The following is a 17,260-nucleotide window of genomic DNA, read 5'->3' as shown; positions in this document are numbered from 1 at the left end:
TGGCGGGCAGCTTCAAGCTTTCCAAAGAAACCCCAAAGACGCCGCACGTGCAGAGCGTCACTGAGTTTCATTCGCTACTTTTGATGAGCGTCTTCATCGTTGGGTGTTCCTCCGAGGCCAAGACCATCATTATCGCGCTTTCCAGAACCGCGCCACAATGTATGGGAGATTAGGGTAACTTCGGCTCTGCTTCTCGCATGAAATCCGCGCAGCCTTGCGTTCTACTTAAACCGGGGCTTTCGCCTCTGGGAGTTTATTCTGTGTTAACTACGCGATCATCATGCGGCCCTCGATTTCCGTGTTAGCATGTCTGGTGTCGTCCACTCTGGCCCAAACCTTCCAGCGGCTAGGTGGATGCCCCGATCTGGGATGCGTCTTCCCACCTGACCAGTGAGTAATGCGGGAAGATGATTAGTTCACAGGGCTCTCCTGACATCATTTCTTCCAGGGCCGACTTCCTTGCAGGTCAATACTTTGATATTCGTCTAGAAGTCCACTCCCCAGTCAATGGATCTGAAGCACGCACCGGAGAGCCAGACCCAGACTTCAAATTTACAATCACCAAAAAGGACAAAAAGGCCGTTTCTGCGGCGAAATACTTCGAAATCGAGGAGCCGGAGCTCGAGAGATGGGACTTCTCGTGGTACGAGGGTAAGTTCCTATGCAACCAAATATGGATTCGGAAGCAGATTAACAAAGATAGATCTGTTCGCGCAGGACGCCGAGAAGCCTTCTGTTGTAAACGTCACTTCCAAGATCTATAGGAGAGTCGCCCTATATGAGCCCGGAGAATACGAGGCCACTTTGACCTACTATGGAAACCAGAAGACGGTAGCAAACTGGCTTGTCCGTGACCTGCCAACCAAGCGCCGTGCGAAGAATGTAGTCATGTTCATTGGAGATGGCATGACAACGAACATGATTACCGCTGCACGTCTCATTGCGCACCGGAGTATCAACGGAAAGTACATGACGAAGATGGCATTGGACAAGTTCCCGGTACTGGGTCACCAGATGACGCACTCGATGGATTCATTCATCACCGATTCGGCCAACTCGGCCACTGCCCTTTACACCGGCCACAAGACGACAGTGAATGCGTTGAATGTTTATGTCGATTCGTCCAGCGATCCGTTCGATGACCCCAAATTCGAGACTATCTCGGAGATCTTCCGGCGTCGCAACCCAGATGGTGGCGTGGGTATCGTCTCGACTGCTTTCTTGGCGGATGCCACCCCTGCTGGGTTGGCTGCCCACACTAGCGACCGTGGCGAGTACGATCATGTTATCAGCGCTTACTATGAGGGTCTGACCAAGTACGAGTGGACCGATTGGAATGGCCCCGATGTGCTTCTCGGAGCTGGCGCGGAAGATTTCCTCAAGAATGAAGAAACCAGAGATTATTATAACCTCTTCTCCGAAAAAGGCTACAACGTAGCTTGGAACAACACTGCACTTCACAGTGCACCGACCGATGAGAAGTTGCTGGGAGTGTTCCAGAAATCCAACCTCGCCACCTGGCTCGACCGAAACGTCTACCAGGCCAACCTGCTCAACCAGAGCAACTACCCCGATGGATCAGGTCGCGATGCCGAGGATCTGCCGGGACTCAAGGACATGACCTTGAAGGCGATCGATGTGCTCCACGAACGTCACAGCGATGATGGCTGGTTCCTTATGTCCGAAGCCGCCAGTATCGACAAGCAGATGCACACGCTGGACTACGATCGATCCCTGGGCGAACTTCTTGAGCTCGATGACACCGTGCGTGCGACAATCGAAAAGCTGAAGGAACTTGGTGAGCTGGAAGATACTCTGATCGTCGTCACGGCCGATCACGGCCACGGCTTTGACGTCACCGGCTCGGTCGACACCGAGTACATGGACGCCCAGGACGATGACCGCAGCAAGCGAAATGCTGTTGGATATTATGAGAATTCTGGTTTGTCGCAGTATACGGTGGCCGGACCGAACTCCCTGCGGTATTCTGAAGGGGTGCACTTCCCTTCGCGCTGGGACCCGCGTTACACCCTGCACTCAGGAGTGGCCGCTTTCCCGGATCATCGCGAGAATTACCAGGTGCATAGCGAGGGGCCGCGCACACCTGCCGCGACCACAAAAGACAAGAAGAATGGATATTATGCCAGTTACAAAGATGCCGTCACTGGCTTCGTGGTGAACGGAACACTGCCCCTTGATGCGGGCCAGGGGGTCCACTCTTTGACCGATGTGCCCGTGTTCGCGCAGGGACCGTGCCAGGAGTTGTTTGGAGGCGTCTACAACTCCATTGATATTTTCTTCAACATGGCGGAGTGTCTTGGCCTATCTGAGACGAAGAAGGGGCACTGATTAGAGTTGAGGAGGTTGAAATTGAAGGTGTACAGTAGGCCAATTCAGAAAATAAGCTCGGGAGCTACCAATCTTTAGCCTAAACGCTCCCGAGGTCAATGAAAGTTGTAGAGTTGAATTCAGAAACGAGCTCCCTGAGTAACGAACCCCCTTTCCTTGCAGATCCGAGGTCAATATGCCCACCTGGGCAGGTGGAGGTTACGACCTTGGAAGGCTCTAAGGTTAGGTACAAGTGGAAATAGTAAATAGCGACTTCATCAATTTATTTACAATGACTAGGTTAACCTAGCCGGCTGATGATGCAGTCAGCCTATCAAGCGATCTATATAACTAGCAATAACATATATAACAGACATTCGTGGCATTCCATGCCTCGAAACAACGGTCGTTTTAGGTGGCGTTGTTGGCGCAGGTCCAGCTGGCATTGGAGGAGCTCTCATTGATCGCCACGCCCGAGACGTACAGGCCCAATCCACACTAGTAATGTCAGTAGGTAGTCAATGGCATGGGGCATGGATGGAAAGAACATACAATAGCGATAGCAATTCCGAGAATGATAAGGTTGACAATGGTCAGAGCAATCTTGCTAGGGCTCGAGAACCACTGTCCCTTGTTCATGCTCAGCCAGAAGATAGCAGGCATTCCATCTGCGTTTGGTCAGTATTTAAGCCACATTGAGTTGATAAGTGATAAACATACAGCTGAACCAACTTCCGAACAGAGAGCTGATCAAACTCAGCAGCTCGTTGAAAACCGGGATCGACTCGGCGATAACCCAGGCAACAGTCCAAGTGGTCAATCCAATTGCAACCCAAGTACCGGTGGCCAAAAGGCTCTTCTGGTGCATGTGGTGTGAACGCTCGCCGCGGAAGATGCGCACGTAGATATACTTGCATGCGACATGTCCAAAGACCACACCGGCCACAATAACCGTAGGAATGGCCAGGCCGTAGGCAACCTTTTTCATGACGGGACCGGCGGAGGAGAGGGCGGGCGAGGCCACATCAGGACCAGCGTAGCAGTAAATGACCATGGCGGTAACGATGTACATGGTGGTGTCGACGATCTGGAGCATGGCCAAGGCCTTGGGGAAGTCCTTGGGGTCTTGCATCTCCGACATGATGCCGAAGAAGGAAACATGGGCAATGAAGGCGAAGACAATGTTGGTGACAGCCAGGAAACCTTCCTGGAAAGTCGGAGCAGTGATGATATCGTTCTGAACGTTGTCGGGAGCCTGCACTCCAATCGCAACCATGGTCACGATGGTGGCGATCAGGATACTGAGGGCGGAGATAGTGGACATGTAAAACACCTTCTCGGCGGTACGCGGAAGGGCGGCAAGGCAACTGACGATCAAGCCGACGACTCCAAAGACGATGGTACAAGTTCCGTGGTTTGTGATTGTATTGAACAACACGGAGAAGGTAAGAATGTGACTGGCCATCAAGAAGATGATAAACAGGAGCTGGCCGACATAGAAGATCTCTCGCCCAATAGGGCCCATGAGCAGCTCTCCGGCGTCACCCATGCTATGCACTTGAGGGTACCGTTGCTTGAACTGACCCATCACAATCCCGGTGTACCATGAGATGCCGGACAAGCCTAAAATGAGTAGGAATGCGCTGATATATGGTGAGCCTGTGTTTCTATACCTTGATGGCTGGGACTTACGGGACGATTCCAAGGGTTGCTACTGCAGAGGGAAGAGATAGGATACCCAGCGAGATATTTTCGGCGACCATCACTGGATGAGTAGGGTTAGAAAGAGAATAATGCACGGTGGGGAATTTGGATGATTCTCACGCATTCCAGCTTGCCTGTTTGAATGTTAGAACCGCACAATTGACGAATGAAATCAGGTTTGATAGAAACAGAACACTTACCACCATGGCATAATACGATACTTCACTTCCCCAGATTCTTCATTTCCAAAAGGATCATCAACAGGCTCTTCGGGATATGGCTTCTTTTCCATATCGGCGGAATCATTGTAGACTTCAAAGTCCTGCACAGGTTGAGGCGCTTCAGGGACACTCATGATGGCGTATAGAGTGAGTGAAAGAGAGGAAGTGAGGTGAGAGAGATGAACAGAGAAGCAAGGGAAATAAGAAAGTCCAAAATTGGCTGCGGTGGCCAAACTGAACGGACCCAGATTTTTTTTTTCCTTGGCGCCCGACGGACATTAAAGTTGATAAGAGGATTATTTCATGTCTCCACGTCTTTCGGTGTTAGTCCTACTTAGGATGCCGATCTTGTTTGGGGGATGACTGGGGATTGTAATGTATATCAAAATTGTGCTCGGTCATTATACCAATGAGAAGCAATGCAAGAATTGTCGCATCTGAAGCGCGTACATCCATTTGGACAGCGAGACCGGCGATGACATAAGCCATCTTCACCGAATAGGGTGAATTGTGGGGTATTTCGGGCTCGGGCGAGCCAACCCCATACTCGAACCCGTGGACTTCCTGACTCGGCGAGCCCTGCAAACTGATAGTAACCGGGCCGGCCACCCCGGCCCGGCGCAACCCCCCGGGGTAGACAACGTGCCAATTTGGGCTTGATAACGATCGAGAGATAGAGTTTTAGTCAGTGATTTAATATCTGTTAGTCTAAGGCCGAATGTTCCCCATAATTGTCAATAAAAGTGCAAATAAATGTTGATAAGGACTATAGTATATCTCCTGCTACTCGTAACTTCCTAATGCGGAATACACATCTTAGTTCCAAGCTTCCAAGCTTATACACAGTGCTTACTCATGAGCATATGAGCCTGGTTAGTCATCACATATTGGTGCCCTGGGAGCCTCCAAAGGGTCTTTTCCAGAATCCAAGGTCTTTCCAAGGTTTGCCTTGCACAGGCGATACCACCTGCCAGACGCCACCAATATACTCTCGGGCACCTGACACTAGAATTTTCTGGAAGCGAGACATCTAGCCGGTCCCCGGTCCCCATGTTTCTAACCTTGACAGTTACCTAACACCCCGGGCTTGGCGGACTTTGGGGTCATGGAATCCCGCATTCTGGCCCCCGATCCATTCTCGTTGTCTACGTGTATGCGGGGATTTCCTTTCGTTTACCCCCAGAGTTCCGTGTGGGGTTGAAGCCGGGGTGATTCCGATCATGCAATACGAGCGCGTCAGACGCATCTACACGTAGTACGGAGTACCTTCCTCAGAGTAGTTGGAGATAGCGAGGAGAATATAGGATATTACAAACACTCTATGACCTGCGCGAGAAAGGACCAGACCCCAAAGGCTTCCATTGAGTCCCTTATACCATCACCATGTCGTCATTTGAGCAATTGCCTCTCATGGCCCGGGGGAAATTTCTGTTAGCTAATCACCTTCATGGAAATAACAATACGAGGCAGTGCAAGATTCGTTGAAAACCAAATTACCGAACCATGAAATGTACGTGATGAATAGACACAATCAGCAGTAGCATGAAATCACTATGCAATCCGGATCTGCTTCTATCTTCCTGCACTCAACAAATGAACACAATTTACCACACAATAATCACGCAGATTCGTCATGTTTATATCCCTCATCTGAAGGCTGCGACAGCTACGGGGTTCCCGTTTCATTCTTCGAGCCAATCAGGTTGCGTGGCAGGTCTCAAATACCAGTCCTTTGCCGCAGTCTCCACTGAGCAGATTCACCTTCCTCCTGTAGGAATAAAAATGGGTTACATTGGTGCCTGACACGCGCCGCATCCGCATAACACAGCTCCATGCCCAGATGTTGTCAATAGTTCTGTACAAGTATGTTGTAGCGTCTTGGAGTACGTTGAAGGAACTTCATGCTCCGACTGCGGTTGAATTAAGTGAGTTCGCCCAGGGGTTGTACGGCGCTAAACCTAGTTAGGTAGGTTTGCTTGTTTGCACCTGGCGTCTTTGCTCAGCCTTGGAGCGAAACCTATTTGGTCTACTCCGTAGCCCTGGAGAAATATCAAACATGATCCATGGATACAAATCAATTGGAAACAGTTTCATAATATCCCTGTGTATCGATGCAGGTATTGAGAAACCTTGGAATTGAACTGAGGTGATGCGGGGAACCACTGCTAGACTTAGAACTACAGCTCGCATGCACCGACACATATATATCATCCAGGTGGATAACTTCAGGACAAAGCCATGAGTTGAGGAAGGAACTTTGGAATGCCACCATGTGGCTGCCTTGAATTGGCACACAATACATGATCCATGATGCCTACGGTTCTTTCGAGGCTATGATTAATGGCGCTGGGAGATAAATGTAACGGGAAGTGAAAGTCGAACTAATTGAACACGCGAATCTCGCTAGTCCGAGATCTGTCGGGCCGATTCAGATATATCTTGATGATTTGGGGGTTTCCCCGCGCCCATCGGTTCGGAAAGTCCCAAGGCTGGGATCGATCTACACAAATACCAGTGTGCAGGTATCAGTCTAACGAGCCTCGCTGGCGACCCACGATGTATAACCTGGGATATCCAGAAATGGCTTTCTACAGATATTGTCGCGGCCTGACAAATGCTTTCGAAGGTCCCTTTGGCCTCGTTTGCGGCGTTCATCTTGAAGTTATGTACCATGCGACTTGGGGTTTCAATGTATGTGATCTTTCTAAGGTTGGTCACCGAAGATTAAAGCGTGAAAAACTGGATGGAGATCATGATTTATGAAACTCAACAGACTTTAACGAACTCCAAGGCTGTTTGCCTCAGGCTTTGCGGCCTATGCTGTACTATGCTGCATACTCAAGTGACGTGACAACCAGATCTTACGAAGGTCCTAGTGAAGACTTGTAGAATTTATGACCAAAAGCTGCTACCAGGGGTATTTGGACGAAATGACAGGAGAAAGTTTGGATTTCAGAATCTCGGGGTGTTGCCTTTTAAAGTTGTTTTGACCAATCTCGAGTGCTCCATGAGAGTTCGAAACTTCCATCTATGTAAAGTATATCAATCCTCAGGTCCCTGCTGAGGAGCTTCAGCTTTTTCAATAGAACTTTCCCGCTGCTTTGCTGAATCTTTCTCCTTACGTCCCATTCCACAAAGCAGTAGAAGGAAAGGAATTGTCCCCAGCAGAATGAATGCGACCAGCGTGAATGCCCAGCCACGACCCATGGCAGTGAGCATTGGATCAATGGCTGCAGATGCTGCAGCTGAGAAGAAAGATCGAACCATGTTGTTGGCCGCGGTGGCAGCTGCAGGGTTAGCTGTGTGTAGGTCCACCAAAAGTGTAGAGGTTGAAATGAATCCGCCTGTTTGCCCTACACCGACGAAGAACAACAACACCTCGGGAGCGGGAAGTGGCTCCCCGAACTTGAGCACCCATCCAAAAGCCAGCACGGTCACGCTACCCAGGACAACGAGAGGAATCGTGACCATACTGCGAGACTTTTCAACAGGCACCGAGTCTGCTGTACCCACATGTTCAGCAGTGGGATTGCTCGACAATTTTGCCGCCATGCGCTTATAGTTCCAATCTAACAGCCGGCCAGTGATCACAGAAGCGACAATAGAGCCTGTACCCAACGTGATGTAGCATAGACCTATCTCAAGCTCGTCTAGACCATACTGGGCTGTGTATATCTCGGTGATAGAGGAGAGCACAGTCATATTACCCCCCCATGATGACACCAGTCACCAAAAGTACGATGATGGAGTTTGGGTGCCACACAAGAATCAGCGGCTTGAGTGGGTTAGGGAATCGCAGCTTGTGCTCAATCTTCTTCGGCGAGTCCATGCTGGCACGGTCGATGCTGTCCGTGGAAGAGGCGGTGTCTTTGCTCATCTTCCCACATTGCATGTATTGTATGAAGGGTCGGTTCCATGTTTGCGCCGGTGATGAGCCATCCCCGACCACGTTCCGGGCTGTCTCAGGGAGGAAGAATAAAAGGGGCAACAAGAACACGCCGGATGCAATTGTGAGAAACCAGAAGATGGACCTCCATCCCAAATATTGGGCCAACAGACCTCCGATGATTGGCCCAATAGCGGGGCCCATGAAGTTTCCAGCCATGACGAAGCCCATCATAGAACCTCGTTCTTGTTTGGTACTAACATCGGCCACCGTGGCAGCGGACAGTGCCACGCTGCTGCTGATTCCCGAGCTTTGCAAACATCGCAGGACAATGAGAGCCGTGTAGCTGTCTTGCAAGGCTAGCCCAATGTTGGAAGCGATATAAATCACGAAGCAGATAATGTAAGCGGGTCGGCGGCCTGTCCTGTCCGCAAAGTCGCCAATGAACATCGGCGCAATTCCCTGAAAGATCTAATCGGAGATTCTCGATTAGCACATCGCCTCCACCATCATCATATCAGAATCCTCACCATATAACTTGTGACAGTCAAATTGATCAAGGAGGTCGACACATTGAGATCATCGGCCAAGGTATTCAAGGCCGGGAAGTAGATTTGTGCAGACAAAGAAGAAAAGAGACCGGCTCCAGCTGCAGTAGCCACAATGTATCTTTTTTTGGCAGGACTGAAGGAGCTGTATGGAGGCACGGCCTCTGAAAGAGTGGATTCCGAGTTCATCCTCGGTTTGGTAGAATATTCAAGGAGTGACTGTAGGGAATCGAATCGGAAAATTGAATGAGTGATGTCGAGGTTCTCTTGACCCCTTTTTCCAATTTCTAGTTGCTAATGAACAACACATCGGAGCAAAAAGAACTCCGCTAGAAAAAGAAAGGAATCGAGTTGACGTAGGAAAGACAGGAAAGATCCAGGGGGGTTCCACTGCCAAAGTCAGTAAGAGTTTTATGGTATGATGTCAAGTCTCGACATGATCTACATTGAGAGAATGGTCTCGTCCGCCCGATGAGCGGCGGGAAACAAAAAGGAAACCATTGCTGTGCAGAAGGGAAACGCGCTGTTAGCGAGTTGCGCATCTTCGGTAACTACGCCTCAAGCGCGTGTTTCGGCTTACGGGAACGGGAGACCTCGGGATCCCCTGGGTCCTGGTGGGTTGATGGTCTATTTTGACTCTGAGCCGAACAATTCTGCACGTTCGTCACTGGAGGGACCTTTGGACAAGCTCATGGCCCTGAGGATCCCGTATAATTGGACGATCATTGCCCACCGATCTACACCCTTACCCGCCTCAAAGGTACTAGCATCGTTCCACTCTTCTGGTGGCTGTGAATTTCCGTACAGCAAAAATTATCAGATCGATTGATTGTATGCACCTGTTCCCACTTTAATGCCGTGCGACATCGGGTGACTACGCCTGAGTACCTTGTACTCAACCCCCCGCGCGGTTAACACACGGCAAGCTTGAAGAAAATACTGTAGGACTAAAAGCAGCCCTGGAGGGTACTTCGTACGAGGACTCCGACTCAAAATCTGGATGTACAGTTTCACCTGGAAAATGTCAAACACGCGTCCCTGATCGTCTGGTTAGGCGCCGAAAATATTATTAGTCTCATTTTCTTGGTGATCTTCGATTTCAGTTGAGTAATGAATACAAGTACACAACCAATGACTCCCCTAGATTGAAAGCTTGTGCCATATTTTTCTCAGCAAGCTCTCGGTGATCTGCAGTATATCAGGACCCCTTTAGCTGTAACGACTCATGGGTGATCCTGAGATCACACCATCTTGATCCCAGCTTCGATGATTTTCATAGGCCCGCGTAATGCGACATGTGCTTTCTATTCACGGTGCAACATTCTCGCCAAGAGGATTGACATGACGAAAGTTGTTCCTCAGGGGGGAGAGAATCTGGAAATAGATCAAAGTAGGTGTGACTCGGGAGACCAGACAGAGCGAATCTTGCCATCTTGAGACAGTTGAGACTTTTGCTGGGATCCAATGACCCAAGTGAGCAATATTTAAGGCAAGCAGTTTGCCTGTAATCATTCCAGAAAACAGAAAATTTCCGAATCCCTCCCAGACTTCATTATTCTAGCACCCACAAACTTCCATCTCAAAGTTGAAGCAAATATGGGCTCTCAAAACTTCGATTCCGTTCCTACTGTGACTATTATCGGCGCCGGTCCCTGCGGATGTGCCTTCGCAGCAGACCTTGCTAGCCGTGGAAAGGATGTTATGCTATACGCTCATCCTGACCACCGTGGTGGAACCACCATGATCGAGAACAACGGTGGTTGGCTCAATGCAGATGGTGAAATCAGTGGTAGATATCAGATCAAGACCACCAGTGACATGTACCTTGCCATTCGTCACTCCAACTTCCTGGTCACGACAGTTCCCTCGTACGGACAAGACACCATCTTGACGTTGCTCAGTCAATTTGACCTTCGCAAGCATACCCTCGTGATCAATGTCGGCAACTTTTTCTACCTCTCTGCACGCCAAAAGGTCAACGCCCATTGTATTCTCGAGACCGATATCTCTCCTTACGCCGTTCGCATTACTGGCGATACCGTCTTCGTGAAAGGATGCAAGAAAAGCCTGGCCATTTGGGCCGAGCCACCCACCACCCAAGTCGAGCGTCTTGACCCACAAGCCGAACTTGGCCTCCGTCGCCAGGTCGAGTCAATCTTTTCTCAGAAGCTAAATTGGTGCACCAATCTGTTGGAGGTCGGTCTCAACAATGTCAATCCAGTTGTGCATTGCCCCGCTGCTCTCATGAATGCTGGCTGGATTGAAGCCACAAAGGGCGACTTCTACTTCTACGCCCAGGGAATGTCGCCCTCGGTGTCCCGTGTGACGGAGAAGCTGGATCTGGAGCGTCTCGCTATTGCCCATGCATACGGTCTTGAAATTACCCCCATTACGTCGTACATGAACCAGAACTACAGCAACCCCCGACAATACGCCGACTATCATGATTTCGCATCGGGCTCAGTAGTTCACAACAAGACCAAGAGCTCTCCAAGCTCTTTGAACCACCGCTACCTACTTGAAGATATTCTTTACGGACTGGTTCCATGGTATGAGCTTGGTACGAAGGTCGGTCTGACTTCGCCGACGATCCGAGCTCTCATTGAAATGGCCCAGATCGTCAGCGGTTTCGACTACTTCGAGAACGGAAGGACTCTCAAGGCCGCAGGCCTCGGTGATGCTACCAAAGAGCAAGTTCTCAATGCGCTGGGTGGACCTGTGGAGACCACTCCTGTACACACTGCCTTTTCCGAATCCCCTATTGGAAACGCCATTGATTTGCATGCTCCACTCCAGACAGCCCAAGTCGTTGGATGAGAATCTCAGGCCTAGTTGATTTTTCATTTTGAGTAATTTTTCATTATACCTCCACACTTCTGTCTCTTCCCTCGCGTTCACTTACACAAACCCTCCAAATGTTGTTTTGATTCTGTTATGTTTGAGATTGGGGCAAAAAAGATCTATAGAACAGTTTAGAGAGCTAGAAAAGAAAGACGCGATTTTTCCGAACAGAAATTCTACACAGAGTCAGCAACCAATAATCCGATCTTATTCGCATATAGCAGTGTGTAAAAAAGTTAGTCAGATCGATGTATGTAAAGAGATAGATGCCTGGAGTTTCCCATGTAACTAACTTCAATATCGAGTAACACCACTACACAGTCCACTTCCCAATATTCCCATCTCATACCTTTATAGTAACTGCCATAAATCTCCAAATGTTTTCTTTCTGTTGAAGAATACGTATCACAACAGGAAAGAACAAAAACAAAATAAAACAGATCTAGTGTGACAAGAATGGGAGAGCCCACACCAAGACTCTAAATTTGGTAATATCTAAACCTGGTGATTGATCCTTCCAAGGTTTCTCAAATATCAAACCTTAGAAATTACTAGACTGGAGGTCAAGGTGTATTGAATTTAATGATAAGTCATGTCCCATATCGACTCTGATACTATAGAGCCCTGGAGCTTGCACATCTAGTTGTATATTTCCAGGCTGTGATGTTCCAAGGTTGTCACGTCCAAAGCGAAACGTGTCAAGCATTCTATGTGTGAATTCCCTAGGTGTTTACAAGTGGCAATTTTACGTTGGCAAACCTCGGAACCTTGTTATATTCTCTCAAAATTCGATACTTAAATTCAGTACATTCAAATGTTGCAGTCATAATCCCTTTCATCGTGTTTTCGGCTCAAAATTGACTGTTCAGGGGTGCGTCATCAGGGATGACCCACACCGTCGATCATCCCGAGGTCCCCAAAGTCTCGACTCAAATAAGACTGCCCAGGTGTTGCACATGCTTCCCGACTAATTCGGGTCCAAGTTTCCAGAGAGAACCTTGAAAGCACGCAAGAAACCTTGGAAGTACAATATGTCCACATGTGAATACTTGTATGATGGTGATATAGCACGTGTGCCCAAAATAGTGGAGGCTGAATTTATGTAGTATCTGATGTTCAATCATGTACATATATTATTCGTCTCCAGGGCTGTTAATCAAATACATGGGATCAGACTCCTCCCGAGGTCAATATAGCTATCATACACGTTCAATCCAGGGTCTAGTACAGACCACTTGATTTGATAAAGCTTGTGTAAACGACGACTTTGGCACGCTGTACATAATTGACCCATCCCGGGAATTGGGCCATGGCTGTCATTAGGAATCGTTCGCCGGGATTGATTTCCGTCATCCATTTGACCGGCTCCGGTCTCGGGTGTCTGTGATCACTGTGGACCGTCGTGACGATCTCTTCGATCTGTTCGTTTGTGTTGTCATCGGAGCGCACATGGACGGTTTGTGCGCCAGTAAGGCAGCACCATGTTATGCGATGGGTGTGCCAGTCTCTGCTTGCATGGACGTTCCGCATTATTATCGGACCTAAAATTCGGCTAGCCGAGCCCTGGAAAGGACCGGGGCTACACTCTCGGCCGGCGTCGAACCAAGTGTGGGAGCATTCGTACGTCCCATGCACGTGGAAATCGTTGCTGAAACCCTGATCATGACTGATGACTTCATATTCGATGCGCCGAACAGGGTGGTGAAGATTTCCTTGGATCGGACGACTTCGTAGGTAGACCAATGTGCCATTGTCAAAATTGGTGGCGAGTTTTGGCTCGTAGCGCTGGGTCTTGTCAACAAGCCAGTACTCCGCGAGATCAAGAATGTTCGAGATCAGAAACTGAGGAAGCTTGTCTCCAGATGCCTTCTTCAGATAGAAATATGCTCTCAATTGGTCGAGTGGCTCCACCGGGGAATAGCAATCCGCTGTGTCAGTACTATCAGACAGAGGCACCCCGTCGGGGACTTTAGCTCCCACTGCTACAAGCAACTTGATCGCCTCTGTTGCTTGCCACTCGATTGCAACTGCGAGTGCGGTTTCTCCCTCGGAGTTTTTAGCTTCTATGTCAATGCCAGACCCAGACTGGAGCAGTATCTTGACCACTTGATCAAGGTCCCCTTCGCAAGAAACATGGAGCGCGGTCTTTTCGCTGTCGTCTTTGGAATTGATGTCGGCACCATTCTGAATGAGATATTCAACAATTTCTGCTTGTCCTCTATCGGCCGCTCCTACCAGAGGGGTCCTTCCAGATTTATCTCGGGCTTCCAAAGTCGAAGCGCCAGCGGGATAACCGAGAATGACTTTTACGGTATCGACCGAGCCACTGTAGGCTGCATGGTGAAGAGGCGTGTAATTGCGGAAGTCCGATGCACAAGCTTCCGGATGCCGAGCTAGCAGCATGTCTGCGATCATTGGCTGCCCGAAATGCGCCGCCATTGTGAGCGCTCCCGCGACAGTTCCGGGCTCACTGGTTAGTAGCGCCTGGTCGTTCCAATTCAGGAACAGCTCAGTAACTTCTACATGGCCTTGGAGAAGGGCCAATTCCATTGGAATCCTCGACGACCCATCTTCACTTGTCGCAAACTTTTCTCCATACTTAGACTGGAGCAGAACTTCGCAGATGCCGAAATGCCCCCCTTCTGCTGCTTGGTGCATCGGGTTTCTCCAAAAGTCATCCCTCAGCTCGTGGAGATCGTCGCTGATTTCACAGCCATCGAGAGCTTGCAATAATACAACCATCACGTCTTTGTGCCCCCACATAGCAGCGGCACGGAAGGGAGTGGTCGATCCATGCCCTTGCATTAACAACGTTTTCAGCTCTTTGTCCGCTGCCAGTAACTTGGGAATGATATTACTGTTTCCAGTGAGAGATGCGATGAGTAAAGGGGTATGCTCGAAATGTGCTGTGACTTTGACATCAGGCCCATAGTCCAAAATGATCTCTGCGGAGCGATCTCGCCTGTAAACCAGAGCCAGATGCAGCGGTGTGAATTGGGAGTACCCTCTCTGGTTCAAAATGTTGTCTGCGGATGTCTGACCTAACAGAAATCTCAGTGTTGGTTCGTGCTGGCCAAGGGCTGCCCAATGTAAGACATTTCCCACAAACTCATCAAATGACTCCACCAAAACCTCTGATCTACTGGAGATTAGATCAGCAACAATGAAGTCGAGTCCAAAGTAGGCCAGGATGTTGATCAGTTTGACAGATCGATCGTTTCGCGCCAGACTGTCACCCATCTCAGCACCATCAATCCCTGCCACGCCGCACAGAAGAGTGCGCACAGCGAACGCCGACTGTAGTCTGAGGTTGAAGAAGCGCCTAACTGACTTCTCGATGGAGCCTCTGGTCGATGAGTTGCCGGCGTGTCTTGCATGTACGCCCCAGAAGAGCGCGGCGTACTCAAGGAAGGGGTAATGAGAGACAGTGCTCGTGAATGAGGTGGTGTGAATCTCCTTGGTCTCTCTACAAAACTCTGACAAAGAGAGATATTGTATGCAGGAATTGGCAATTGTCAAATCTGCACCAGGAAACCTTGTGGATTTGACCGAATCAACGAACTCCTGGGCAGTGGAGTGCACAAACTGGATTCTTCCAGACATACTTTCCACGGTTACAAGACCCGCGCAGGTAGAGACAAGCAGCTCTTCCGGGATTAAATCATGGAAATCGAGCTCGGTATCCCCTTCCTGCAAAGTCAAAATGCACTGCAGGTCTTTCATTGTCAATGGTCGCTGCGCATGGGAAATCCATAAGATGATCTTCTCTCCGAGCTCGCGGTCTTCGCGGGTCTGATCACTAATGCGAGAGAACGCCCCTTCATATGTATCAGAGATGGCGTTTTCTCCTTCTGGCAGATTCTTCAGATCTGTTCTGATCTCTTTAACGGTATGTTTAGATGCCAAAGAGTTCAGATGTAGCTTGACGAGAAGGAACCTAAAGCGAATGATTAGTAAACGTCAAAGATTGGAAATCGTACCATTCCTTACATTCCGTCGGCCTTCTTCGTGATAGTGCTTCTGATTTCCTCCTTCAACTTGGGGTTGTGCTCAACCTTCGATCGCAATTTCGAGACAGACTCCAGGCGACCGTTGATATAATCCGTAATATCCTTGTCCCTTGCTCGAATTTCGAGCTGAGGAACATTGCGAAATTCTACGGTGGTTTCTTTGGGTACACGCGAGGTAACCAGCAAGTTCATGCGCTTGGGTAATTGCCGCAGAAGATACTGCAATGAATCACGACTTTCAGTCCGAAGTTCATCAAGAGCATCAAGAAGGATGAAGACCCGTGAGTACTTGCTGATCTCATCTGAGAACAGCTTCACCAAAGCGTCGGTCGTTGGGAAAACTCCTCTTTTGAGATAGGTTGTCTCAAAATATTCACACTCGAGCTCACCGAGAACGCGCCTTTGCATCAACTGCCTCCAGAGCGAGAGTATGATGTTCTCCGCACTTTGATTGGCTTGGTCTTTATAGTCACAGAACGCGAAAAGAACCACCTCATCTGATTTGAAGTAGGTTTCCTGCAAGTAGTTCACTGCAACAGCGAGCAAGACAGTTTTTCCCGCCCCAGGAATTCCGGGACACCAAAGGCTCTGTCCTTCTTTTGCTACCCAGGCCTGGAAGGTCTCGGTTTCCAAAAACCACTGGCCGGTCCTTTTGTGCCTGGCAGAGAAAACATCTCGATATCGTGCAGAGAAATCAAATTTCGCCAAGAACTTGACAATTTTCTCGTGTCGCTCCTTGGTCTCCATGATTTTTCGCTGTGCTCCGGGGCGGTTGGAGCCCGCCTTTCGGCTCTCAACTAGCGGTTTCCAGTTGGTGAACATCTCATTGATTTGGGAAGAAACCGCGAGGAAAGATCGATCCAGTGGTCCAGAGAACTTGTTGATTTTGAAATGATCGGTATTCAGGTGGAACTTGTGCGGCCCTAAGGCCCCAGCAGATTCTTCATCAACAACCTGGATAATTGGATAGGGTCAGCCTGGCGACGGCACGAAAGGTGGCTGAATGACACGTACCAACTCCTTCCAAATTCCTGTTAACCCTATCTTTTTGCCGTAGTCGGTCTCTTTGCGTTCGATGAAGGCACAGAACGGAATTGTGTTCCTTTCCAATAGCCGTTGGAACCCATTGATCTTGTCTAGCAGAATTGGATCTCCATACCGGAGGTCTCTGATAATACCGCTATCAGACCCAGCCACTTGTAGAAAGTTGGTCACGACAGAAGCCATCTCCTGGATCTTGGAACCCTTGAACGGGCAGCCCAAAAATACCAGACCAACTGTGACCTCAACCAAGTATTGAAATTTGGGCTCGGAATCTGAGTACATGAGACCCTGTCATGCATCGAGTCAGAGGCTGTGAGAACAGAAGGTGATCAGGCGCGAGTTGCACTCACATGCTGAATGACATTTCCCCCAAGGCTATGTCCAACAAAAATAAGTGGTCGATCACTGATACCTTTGCGAAAGTCATGAATTGCATTCACTAGCTCTTCGCCGCAGATCTGAAGTCGTGTCTTTGATGCATTTTTATGCCACCTAGAATCGTAATTGTATGCCAATATTCTTGTTTTTGGCACAACTCCAGGAAGCATGTTGCTGTCTTTTAGCCAATTTACCAGCCGTGGCTTGCCATCGGCTTGCAAGGTGTCATCCTTCCACGTCCATGACCAATCTGCCTGAGAACCAAGGCCATGGACGGCAACGACACTGCAGAGTGAGTCA

General features: G+C 49.2%; 5 protein-coding genes across 5 annotated transcripts; 2 read left to right on the top strand and 3 right to left on the bottom strand.

The window, feature by feature from the left end:
• Positions 1 to 280: 280 nt before the first annotated feature.
• On the top strand, positions 281 to 2,349 carry N7506_011483 (alkaline phosphatase; the record flags this gene model as incomplete). The annotated part of the gene is made up of 3 exons (XM_056960774.1): positions 281 to 390; positions 449 to 651; positions 704 to 2,349. 3 exons carry the CDS (start codon positions 281 to 283, stop codon positions 2,347 to 2,349), a joined length of 1,959 nt encoding a protein of 652 aa, XP_056805308.1.
• A 390-nt stretch (positions 2,350 to 2,739) lies between these two features.
• On the bottom strand, positions 2,740 to 4,387 carry N7506_011482 (uncharacterized protein; the record flags this gene model as incomplete). Its single annotated transcript, XM_056960773.1, has 6 exons — positions 2,740 to 2,826; positions 2,881 to 2,996; positions 3,049 to 3,971; positions 4,021 to 4,093; positions 4,153 to 4,166; positions 4,233 to 4,387. The coding sequence occupies 6 exons, from the start codon at positions 4,385 to 4,387 to the stop codon at positions 2,740 to 2,742; spliced, it is 1,368 nt and encodes a 455-aa protein (XP_056805307.1).
• Positions 4,388 to 7,295: 2,908 nt separating this feature from the next.
• Positions 7,296 to 8,876, bottom strand: N7506_011481 (Major facilitator superfamily domain general substrate transporter; the record flags this gene model as incomplete). The annotated part of the gene is made up of 3 exons (XM_056960772.1): positions 7,296 to 7,928; positions 7,984 to 8,610; positions 8,670 to 8,876. 3 exons carry the CDS (start codon positions 8,874 to 8,876, stop codon positions 7,296 to 7,298), a joined length of 1,467 nt encoding a protein of 488 aa, XP_056805306.1.
• Positions 8,877 to 10,283: 1,407 nt separating this feature from the next.
• Positions 10,284 to 11,504, top strand: N7506_011480 (NAD/NADP octopine/nopaline dehydrogenase family protein; the record flags this gene model as incomplete). Its single annotated transcript, XM_056960771.1, has 1 exon — positions 10,284 to 11,504. One exon carries the CDS (start codon positions 10,284 to 10,286, stop codon positions 11,502 to 11,504), a length of 1,221 nt encoding a protein of 406 aa, XP_056805305.1.
• Positions 11,505 to 12,749: 1,245 nt separating this feature from the next.
• Positions 12,750 to 16,864, bottom strand: N7506_011479 (ankyrin repeat domain-containing protein; the record flags this gene model as incomplete). Its single annotated transcript, XM_056960770.1, has 3 exons — positions 12,750 to 15,465; positions 15,519 to 16,492; positions 16,553 to 16,864. The coding sequence occupies 3 exons, from the start codon at positions 16,862 to 16,864 to the stop codon at positions 12,750 to 12,752; spliced, it is 4,002 nt and encodes a 1,333-aa protein (XP_056805304.1).
• Positions 16,865 to 17,260: the final 396 nt, after the last annotated feature.

The sequence above is a fragment of the Penicillium brevicompactum genome (genome assembly GCF_028827555.1).
Source record: "Penicillium brevicompactum strain IBT 35665 chromosome Unknown utg000009l_segment0_segment0, whole genome shotgun sequence".
NCBI lineage: Eukaryota > Fungi > Ascomycota > Eurotiomycetes > Eurotiales > Aspergillaceae > Penicillium > Penicillium brevicompactum.
The sequence above is the reverse complement of the archived record's forward strand: the minus strand, read 5'-3'. Positions and strand labels throughout refer to the sequence as shown.